Here is an 11,092-nt window from a genome sequence, read left to right as displayed (position 1 = left end):
TGCAAAACTTGATCGACTTTGCAAAACTAAATCATGCACGAGAAGCTGGAGCCTGGAGGCCGATAAAATCTTATCCCACTCACGGACCAGACAGAACAACTTCTATCTTTACCAATCTACAAAACATGTAGTCATTTGATATATACACACACATATATGTATATATACATGTATAGAGAGAGAGAGCTCCTACGCCGCCGACCAGTTATTTCGAATACATTTAAAAATAATAAGAGAAATGTGCTCAGTAATCCATACAAATGCCTCGATATTTTTGGCCTCGACTGTGTGTCCATTTCCCAACACTGGTCCCGGAAATTTTAACCATCCCACGTTCGAATGCAACGTATGTTAAAAATCATACGCATATATACATACATACATACAAACTGTCGACGGAAAAAAAGTTTCATAATTTACTCATGGTCATAAAATACTGGTTGGTTTTCCTGAAACATCCATTAGTTTTTAAAGTCCGTTCGTCATAACGCAATATTGATTGGAATGTCATTAATATTGTTTTCCCCGTAACAATGTAAACTGCTAAAAAGAGCAGGGATAACATCTACCAAAAAATGATATTAATACTATAGATTAAACCATATATATATATATATATACAGGGTGATACTGATTATAATTGAAGTTGTACGTAAAATGCCAAAAAAGCCGCATGCAGTGAGGACCACCTCTTTTTCTCTTCCCCATACAAAAAATAATAATTCTGATATTATTGAATTTTTTTCTGTAATTGTGATATTATTGAATTTCATAGTCCAATATTATACGTCATGAGAGTTTTCAGGTGTACTTATTTTGATCGGTCAATGTACTCTTTTTTGGGCGCTTAGAGGTATCGATTTGATAAGAAGTTCAGCAATTTTACAAAATATATTGGACATTAATCAATATACTTGGTAACAAAAATATGGTTTTAATAATTTGATGTAGAATGTCTAATTAAGCTCATCTAAAAAAAATCTTCGAACAACACAACAATTTATTTATACAACATTATCAAAAGCTTAAAATGGAGATAGATAATATTCAAGGTGTGCAGTTATATTGGTGTGTAAATATCCACATTATATAATAAAATGCAACACGTAATTACCGTATCTAATGGTCATCGGCGTGACCAATAGACACTTGCCACGGCAGATTAGATCCCTATCAGAATCTTGAGGGCCCGGCCTCATAATTTGAAGTCACATTGGGCTTCATTTATCAGGCCCAAGTATTTGTTTGGGCGATGTAAATGTAGGCCCATATAGAAAAGCGGATCAAACGATGACCCAACCCAATACTTTAAACAGCCCGTAAGGATGGTGTTAAGTGGGGCCCATGTGGATTTTCAAGCACGTGAAGCATGCGGTCCCCACTTTTCGCGTTTGTTGGATAATCCCCCCACCCGTGACTCGTCCTCATAATAAACTGCTTAGCTTTATTGAATTTTATTCCGAGTACCAAGTTACATTCAACCCACCGAATGAAGCAGAGTATTATAAATTGGTTTTTTTTTTTTGGTCATCATCTGTTAATGTCACGTCTTTATTTCTCGAATTATATCTTCATATTCTCCATTGGATTTTTAGATTTGATTTTCACAGTCAAAACAGTATACTAAATGTGAAAGATTCAAATTGTAAACTTGACATGTGACAAATACAGATCTGTCCCACCAGAAAAAATAAAATTAAAAATTAATAAAGAAAACCCGATTAAATATTAAAAAAATAGAAAAAAAATAAAAACAAGAGGGGGAGAGAGAGAGTGCAATGCAGACGCATGCCAAAAGACACGTTAAAGATGGGGAAAAAATAAATGCAGGTCACGTTCTTCTCACCTTGGTTTACCTCCTCGATCCACGTGATCATCACGTGCTCTTCACGCCTCCCGTCGGCTCATTTTTTTTTCTTCTTTTTTTTTTATCTCCTGCTAGATTCTTGATATGTAATTTTATATCCCGAAAATAATGATTCACGGATTTTCTGTTATCAATTTGTTAGCCTGACAATATATTATAAGCTTTTAAAAATATTAAATTAATGACTTTACGGAGTTTTTTTTTCCACGACTTTACGGAGTTTTAAATTGGTAATTAGACAAACCAATACAGCCCTCGACCTTCAAAAACTAATCATTACACATACATGGGTGAAACTATTATTACCGACTGCTACTATTCACGCACGTTTAATGGTTTGAATTAATGAAAGAATAATGAGATATAAAAAGGATTCATGTTTATAAAAAAAAATTTGCATTCATGTTGAAATGTAACAATCATGATACAGAAATGGGATATAGAAATATGATGAAATCATAAATTCACTTCATTGACTTTCCAACGTACCACAAAATGCTATTGGTTCACGTTGTAATCACGTGCTCTGTTTTTTGCCTCTTTTCGTTAATGATTTGATTAATTAGTTCATAATACTAATAATAACAAACTGGTTTTTATATGTGTGAAATAGCTTCTGGTCAATGTTTGCGGTGCTTTTGTCTCAAACTTGTTCGGTCCAAAGTTTCCAGTTCTGGATTCGTTTAGTTTCATATTTGATATATCACATAACAGTTAGTGTTCAATATATATATACATATACATATATGTGTATGTATGTATAAGACTGGTTCAGTTTGTCTGATTACTTTATTTTTTTTTTTAAATGTAGAAATCTCATTATATAAAACAGTATAACAGGTCAGCTTCAAGTAATGTGTTAATACACACACCCACATATATATATATACACACACGTGAAATCAAATTTACAGATACAAAACATAATTTAGATATATGGTGAATTATCTGTACGGTATTGTGCATAATGGATCATATAACTCAAACGCCAAAAAAGATATATCTTATGTATGAGATCTCTCTAAGTTCTTCAAAAAAAAATCATAAAAACCCAACAAACTGAAATCATCAGAGATAATGCAAAAAACACAGTATAAACATGTACGGTTGATATGATTTTTAAAATACTATAATACAGATTTCAATCTATATTCAAATGGGAAACGGGGCACCTTAAATTTGTATCGTCGTGACGCAGACACTTGAGACAAGACAAAAGCTTGTCGAATTCGAAGTTCCAAATCAAATTCAATCCATACCTCCTGATAAGATTTAGATCCGACCCGGGTTGGTTACATTCTAACCATACCCTATAGTTAACAAGTAACCATGGTCCACTTACGCAAGTGTTTTGCTTTTGTTTTCATTAATAAAAAGAGCACGAAGAACATGAGTCGGACTTTCTCTCTCTTCCTCGCTTTCATTCAATTGGGTATGCGGAGACAGAGAGCGAGCGAGGAAATCTCAAAAATCCAATCTTTTCCTCTTTTTTCCTTCTCTCTCGTTTTTGAACTTCCTTATGTTGTTTGGGGGGTTTTCTGGGGAAGTTTGGTGATTGTTTGTTCATTTCGGGCTTGGGACAGGTTGATTCTCGGATTTATAAGGATTGGGAGAGTTTTCGATTTTCAGGTGAAATCTCGTTTTTCCCGATTGGAATGTGCTGTTGATTGATGTTGTCTATTGATTTCTTCAGATATTTTTCCGTTGTTCCCCTTTTTCTCGATCGATTTGTGTGTCGTTTTCTTGGTTTTCATCTCGGTTATATTCATATAGGTGAGATCTGGGGATCGTTGGTTCCATGCAATCTTATGAAGCTCCGCCGGATTTTTCGCATCTGGGTGAACTGCAAACCCTAGAGTTTGACCAGCATTAGATCTCCGGCGATCTGGGTTTTGTAAAAAGCTTCGGTTTTTGGTTAGTGCGTGTTCGTCGTGTTAGGGGTTTTGAGGGCTTTGAATCCATCGAAGATGAATATCGGCTGCGTAGTGTGGAACGAGGACGATAAGGACATTGTTGGTTCTTTGCTGGGGAAACGTGGTTTGGATTACTTGCTTTCGAATTCCGTATCGAATGAGAATCATTTGATGACGATGGCAAGCGATGAGAATCTGCAGGACAAACTCTCCGATCTCGTCGAGAGACCCAACGCTTCAAACTTCTCCTGGAACTACGCCATCTTCTGGCAGATTTCGAGGTCAAAGACTGGAGATTCAGTTCTCTGTTGGGGCGACGGCTCGTGTAGGGAGCCAAAGGAAGGAGAAGAGTCTGAGATAATCAGAATTCTCAGCATCGGGCGAGAAGAGGAGACTCAGCAGAGGATTCGTAAGAGGGTGTTGCAGAAGCTGCACACCTTTTTTGGAGGATCGGAGGAGGAAAATTACGCATTTGGGTTAGATAGGGTTACAGATACAGAGATGTTCTTCCTGGCATCCATGTATTTCTCCTTCCCTCGTGGGGAAGGTGGTCCGGGGAAGTGTTTCGTCTCAGGAAAGCCCGTCTGGTTATCTGACGTGTTGAAATCTTGTTCCGACTACTGCGTAAGGTCCTTCCTCGCGAAATCTGCAGGAATCCGGACAGTTGTTTTGGTTCCGACTGATGTTGGTGTTGTTGAGCTTGGTTCCATGAGATCTTTGCCCGAAAGCCATGAATCGACGCAGTCTATAAGGTCGTTGTTTTCGAGTAAATTGACACACCAGATGGTGCCAGCCATCTTTCCCCAGAAGAAAGATGAGAACAGAATTTTGGGAATTGGACTATCGAATCTCGGTGTTCTGGAGAGAGTAGGAGGGGCTCCGAAGAATTCGGGGAAGGATTTGCATAATTTGGGTCACATTCAACATGGTCATAATCATAACCAACAAAGGCAATTCAGGGAGAAACTCGCCATTAGAAAGACGGATGACAGAGTTCCCAGGACACCGGAAGCTTATCCCAATGGAGGCAAGCTTATGTTCTCAAATCCGCCGACCAACACTGTCCTGAGCCCTTCATGGGCACAAACTGATATATACGGGTCTCTGGCCGTATCATCGACCCCAACCACAGCAGCACAAGCGACCAATGGCAAGGATGTCCCGAGTGGAGATGATTTCCGGTTTCTGCCACTGCAGCCACAGAGACCAGCCCAAATACAGATTGATTTCTCTGGTGCAAGTTCAAGGGCTTCAGATAATTCAGACGGAGAAGGCACAGAATGGCCGGACATTGGTGATGATGGGAGCAGACCAAGAAAACGTGGAAGGAAGCCAGCAAACGGTAGAGCAGAGGCCCTTAACCATGTAGAAGCTGAGAGACAACGGCGTGAAAAGCTGAACCAACGGTTCTATGCGTTACGAACCGTTGTGCCCAATATATCCAAAATGGACAAAGCCTCTCTGTTGGGCGATGCAGTGGCTTATATCAACGAGCTTCATGCCAAGCTCAAGGTCATGGAAGCCGAACGTGAGACGTCAGGGTACAGTTCAAAACCACCAATCAGCCGAGAAGCCAAGATCAATGTTCAAGCCTCAGGGGAAGATGTCACAGTGAGAGTGAACTGCCCTTTGGATTCTCACCCGGCTTCAGGAATCCTGCACGCATTTGAAGAGAGCCAAGCAACGGTTATTGACTCGAAGCTGGAAGTAGGTCAGGACACGGTACTGCACACGTTTGTGATAAAGCCGGGAGAGTTGACAAAAGAGAAGTTGGTCTCAGCTTTTTCCCGAGAGCCGTCCAGTTCTTTACAGTCGAGATCATCGTCGGGTAGATAGCAGGTGGAGAAGTAGCTGTGGAAGGAAGGAAGGAAGGAAGGAAGAACCGATTTTCAATGGTTCTTCATCAAGTTCTTTTTTTTGGGTTATACATCTGTAAGGATCCTCAATAGAGATAGTAGTAATTGATAAAGTCGCCATATTCTTCATACATCGAATTACAATTTACGTTAGTTAGGAGCCCTGCCCTTGTTTGTTCAGTACTTGTTGCCCATGGACATGGAGCTACATATCCCCACCACCATGACTAAAAACTCTCTACGAATTAAGATTCTGTAAATGAACTTTGCCTCGCTGAAGGGCTTCTTCTGAGTCCAGATTCCATCAGCTTTTCGTAAAGCATTGCCCTTTTCGACGACTCAAGCAAGAATCCTGTCGGTTTTAGCAAAAGCACAGACCCTCCTGAAAAAAAATCTCTGCCACGTAGGACCAGACACATCCAGAACTGGCCATGTTCTTATTCTCGTCTTTGACTTGTTTAGATTCTTCAAACTGGTAGGCCCACTTCAGTTCATCCCATAGTTCTTTGGTAAAAGATGATCTAACAAGGAGTTCGACAAGTGATGGTGGTAAAGGTGTAAGAGTTCATCTCTCGGCCAAATTTCTTCTGGGTTGGTTTGTGGACCTAAATGCAGAATCTCTTTTTTGGAAGCCTCTCTTTTACAATGTGTTTCCCAGTGATGATAATTATTTCTAGGGTTTTAGTTTTCAGATTTTGATCATCAAACTATTTTTTCTCCTAAAAATTGGATATGAAAGAACATGGAGAAATCATGTCTTTGCAAACAAGAAGTAGGTGTTAAAAAAAACAGTCACACAAAGAAAGAGATGAATACTTTTATGATTTTAAAAATGATAAATGGCAACAAAAACATAGCTACTGAGTACTAAACTTTCGAATTATTTTAATCCTCTTTGGTAATGTATATATATATTGGGACAATAAGCGAACATAATCTGAAAACAAACTATCAACAAACGATTCCAATAGATCAACAGATGAATGGAGCATGGAGTCTTATCATTGGTATCGTCGTAGCCAATGCCATGTTCGCAGCCAATGTCTTCTTATGGAGGTGGCTAAAGGCATTAGCGTGTAAAGCCCAAAGGCTTCCTCCAGGCCCACCAAGATGGCCCATTGTCGGTAACCTTCTCCAATTGGGCCCTCTTCCTCACCGTGACCTGGCCCAGCTATGTGACAAGTACGGCCCATTGGTTTACCTCCGGCTAGGGAGCGTCGATGCCATCACGACCAACGATCCTGACACAATCCGAGAAATCCTTCTCAGACAGGACAACGTTTTCGCCTCGAGACCCAAAACCTTAGCCGCGGTCCATCTAGCCTACGGATGCGGTGATGTGGCCTTGGCTCCTATGGGCCCGCAATGGAAGAGGATGAGGAGGATTTGTATGGAACACTTGCTAACCACCAAAAGGCTCGAGTCTTTTGCCTCGCAACGGGCCGAGGAAGCACGGTATCTCGTGCGAGACGTTCTTGAACGGGCCGAGACCGGGAAGCCCATAAACCTTAGAGAAGTATTGGGTGCTTTCTCCATGAACAACGTGACGAGGATGTTGCTAGGGAAGCAATTTTTTGGGCCTGGATCGGTAGTGGGCCCAAAAGAGGCCCAAGAGTTTATGCATATAACCCATCGATTGTTTTGGTTGTTGGGTGTGATTTACTTGGGAGACTACTTGCCGTTTTGGAGGTGGGTCGACCCTTACGGTTGCGAGAAAAGCATGAGGGAAGTCGAGAAGCGTGTGGATGATTTTCACACGAAGATCATCGAGGAGCACAGGAGGGCAAGATTGGAAAATCACAACAAAAAAGAGATGGATTTTGTGGATATTTTATTGTCTTTACCCGGCGAAAATGGGAATGAACACATGGATGACATGGAAATCAAAGCTCTGATTCAGGTATTATCTTTAACAAACATCTTGATCTTGGTGATAATCCAATCACTAGCACATGTATATTATCTATAATGACCTTACTAACAGGACATGATAGCTGCCGCCACTGATACGTCCGCGGTTACGAACGAATGGGCGATGGCCGAGGTGATCAAGCATCCATCCGTGCTGCGAAAGATCCAACAAGAGCTCGACAAAGTCGTGGGATCAGACCGAATGGTCAACGAGTCGGATCTGACCCATTTGAACTACTTGCGTTGCGTGGTACGAGAGACCTTCCGGATGCACCCGGCCGGACCGTTTCTGATCCCGCACGAATCGGTCCGACCGACCACAATCAACGGCTACTACATCCCGGCCAAGACCCGTGTCTTCATCAACACTCATGGGTTGGGTCGAAACGCCAAGATATGGTCCGACGTGGACGAGTTCATGCCCGAACGGCATTGGCCCGAAGAAGGTGGTCGGGTCGAGATAAGCCACGGACCAGATTTCAGGATATTACCGTTCAGCGCCGGGAAGAGGAAGTGTCCGGGGGCTCCGCTGGGCGTGACGATGGTTCTAATGGGTTTGGCTCGGCTGTTCCATTGCTTTGACTGGTCTCCGCCGGAGGGTTTCTCGCCGGAAGATATCGATACGAATGAGGTTTACGGTATGACGATGCCCAAGGCCCAACCTTTGTGGGCCGTTGCTAAGCCGCGCTTGCAGGCCCATTTGTATGGCCTTGATTAATCGGTCTTTAACACACGCATCATAAAAAACACAAAAGCTTTTAACTTTTTTTTTTGGCATGACAAAAGCTTTTAACTTGGAAACGTTATCTGTTACATATGCGATCATCTGTTGCTGTCTGAGTTGTGATGCATCAAAGGGGTGGCAAGTGATATCACTTGCCCATCAAGAAAAACCTAAGATCTTGAAGGGCATTGTTTTCTTTTACTTTCTCTTTGTTTCTACACGTTTCTCTTGCAGATTCTTGATTCTGTTCTGGAAAATAAAAGCTTTTTCTTGGGTATTTTGGTCCACATTTTCAATATATTTTTTTTTGTTTCTCCTATTGCATGTCCAATCCTTCGAGAGAAAAAAAAAGGTTTGATAGAGATCAATGCTTCAACCTTGAAAGGTATTTGCCCACTGTTTGTTATGTTCACATTCACAGTACTGTTGGAGCGGTCTCATCTCTCTAACATTTAATTTTGGGCGTCACCCATTTAATTTCATTCTCTCTTAATAAAAAAAACTATGAAAGATCCAATCTGGGCTGGTCCTTGGCGCGTAATTCTCCCAATTGCGATATAGTTTTATTACTATTCACTGATATAACTTGCCATGAAAATATAATTAAAATTTTTAAATTCTTTTACACGAAAATTAAGATGCATATTTCATAAAAATATCTAAAAACTGATAGACTTGTATTGGAACCCACGTGCATCATCTGCAATGTCTCATCCCATGTAAAATTAGAGGGAATGGTGGCATCAATCGTGGGGGAAATCATTACAATCAAAAACCCATTAACCCCAAGAGGTGGGTTTTCATTGTTTCAAAAAATTAACCACATTCATTGTACTCTTAAAGTTAAGTAAATCCAATCCAAGTGTACCCCACACCCACTTACTATATATTGTCTTCCTCTTCTCCAAGGTCAGATTTATAGTTGCGCATTCAATTTGCGTGAATGAAATTAGATCACCGTATTTTAATTGGAATTAAAATAAAATAAATTTATCTAAACGTTACTGTGAGAAAGCAGCAAACTTTTGCATTCATTGAGCCTAAATTCCAACCAAAAAATAAAAAAATCTGTAACTCTGCACTTAATTTCGTTGGATATTTTCAATTTTTCGACAGCTATGTAAATTTAAAGGCGATTGCTTTTTCCCACGCCATCTTCAAGACTTGCGCAATTATTTATACACTCCCCACTTCCTCTCATTTTCCGAGAAACCGCGAGAAAATGGAAGGGAAAGCTCTCCTCTTTTCCCTCTGTTTTCTCTTTCTATCTCTTCCTTCTCTCTCTTCCCCTCCCATTTTCCAAACCCTAATTCCCAATTCCCTCCCTTCAGCTCCATCCCTTCCATTCGAATCTGAACTCGAATCCGAATCGCTATCCGCCGAGGCGTCTCTCGCTCTTCAGCTCCACCACATCGATGCACTCTCCGCCAACAAGACGCCGGAGCAGCTCTTCCACCTCCGCCTCCACCGAGACTCCCGGCGCGTTGAATCAATCGCCGCCTTGACCCGCCGTGGAAATGCGAGCCACGCGCCAAGCGCCGCTGGGTTTAGCAGCTCGGTGATCTCCGGTCTCTCTCAGGGAAGCGGAGAGTACTTCACTCGCATCGGCGTTGGGACTCCGGCGAGGTATCTTTACATGGTCCTCGATACCGGCAGCGACATCGTCTGGCTCCAATGCGCTCCTTGTCGGAGATGTTACTCTCAGTCCGACCCGATTTTCGTCCCGGCAAAGTCCAAAACCTACGCCGGAATATCCTGTTCGTCGCCGCTTTGCCGTCGTCTGGATTCTCCGGGATGCAACACCCGTCGCCGGACTTGCCTCTACCAAGTCACCTATGGTGATGGGTCCTTCACCGTCGGCGATCTATCCACCGAAACTCTAACTTTCCGGCGGTCGCACGTGAACGGCGTGGCTATCGGCTGTGGCCACGACAATGAAGGTCTCTTCGTCGGCGCCGCCGGTTTGCTAGGACTTGGCCGGGGCCGGTTATCGTTCCCCGCCCAAACCAGCCGCCGGTTCAACGGGAAATTCTCGTACTGCTTGGTCGACCGGTCCGCGACCTCCAAACCGTCGTCCATTGTGTTTGGCGACGCGTCTGTGTCACGCACTGCCAGGTTCACGCCGATGCTGTTAAACCCGAAGCTCGATACGTTCTACTACGTGGAGCTATTGGGGATCAGCGTGGGAGGGACGCGGGTCCCCGGCGTGTCGGCATCTCTGTTCAAGCTTGCCCAAACCGGCAACGGCGGAGTCATACTGGATTCGGGCACGTCGGTTACCCGCTTGACCCGACCCGCCTACATCGCCATGAGGGACGCGTTCCGGGTCGGAGCCAAGAACCTGAAACGGGCAACAAGCTTCTCATTGTTCGACACGTGTTTCGACCTCTCCGGTTTGACTGAGGTCAAGGTCCCTACGGTGGTTCTCCACTTCCGGGGAGCTGACGTGTCACTCCCGGCGACGAACTACTTGATTCCGGTGGACACCAACGGCAAATTCTGCTTCGCATTCGCCGGAACAGCGAGCGGACTCTCCATCATCGGGAACATCCAGCAACAGGGTTTCCGGGTCGTCTACGACTTGGTGGGTTCTCGGGTCGGGTTCGCTCCACGAGGATGCGTGTGAGCTTGCCCCGGCCCGACCGTACGGATGATGTACCTCCCTTTAAAAAGAATTTAACTTGTGTGTTTGTCGAAATCTTGAGCGGTAGATTTGCTAAGTTGTTGATATTTTGCATCACGTGTTGTCGGTCCCATCATCTCCTAGATTTTTCTACTGTTCGCCCTGAAAGAAAGTAGCCTTCAATACCCTAGTTGCTAC

At 42.9% G+C, this 11,092-nt stretch overlaps 3 protein-coding genes across 3 annotated transcripts; all 3 read left to right on the top strand.

Annotated features, from left to right (window-relative positions):
- The first annotated feature begins 3,258 nt into the window (after positions 1-3,258).
- Positions 3,259-5,801, top strand: LOC104825881 (transcription factor bHLH13-like). Its single transcript, XM_010558296.2, has 2 exons — positions 3,259-3,496; positions 3,641-5,801. The coding sequence occupies exon 2, from the start codon at positions 3,835-3,837 to the stop codon at positions 5,614-5,616; it is 1,782 nt and encodes a 593-aa protein (XP_010556598.1). The 5' UTR covers positions 3,259-3,496; positions 3,641-3,834; the 3' UTR covers positions 5,617-5,801.
- Positions 5,802-6,555: 754 nt separating this feature from the next.
- LOC104825880 (cytochrome P450 703A2) lies at positions 6,556-8,571 on the top strand. The gene is made up of 2 exons (XM_010558295.2): positions 6,556-7,536; positions 7,621-8,571. Exons 1-2 carry the CDS (start codon positions 6,616-6,618, stop codon positions 8,263-8,265), a joined length of 1,566 nt encoding a protein of 521 aa, XP_010556597.1. The 5' UTR covers positions 6,556-6,615; the 3' UTR covers positions 8,266-8,571.
- Positions 8,572-9,445: 874 nt separating this feature from the next.
- Positions 9,446-11,078, top strand: LOC104825879 (aspartyl protease family protein 2-like). The gene has a single exon (XM_010558294.2). It carries the CDS (start codon positions 9,494-9,496, stop codon positions 10,895-10,897), a length of 1,404 nt encoding a protein of 467 aa, XP_010556596.1. The 5' UTR covers positions 9,446-9,493; the 3' UTR covers positions 10,898-11,078.
- The last annotated feature ends 14 nt before the right edge of the window (positions 11,079-11,092 follow it).

Source organism: Tarenaya hassleriana, unplaced genomic scaffold (genome assembly GCF_000463585.1).
Source record: "Tarenaya hassleriana unplaced genomic scaffold, ASM46358v1 Cleome5, whole genome shotgun sequence".
In the NCBI taxonomy this organism is placed as follows: Eukaryota; Viridiplantae; Streptophyta; class Magnoliopsida; order Brassicales; family Cleomaceae; genus Tarenaya; species Tarenaya hassleriana.
Note: the sequence above shows the minus strand (reverse complement) of the source record. Positions and strands in the feature narration are given on the sequence as shown.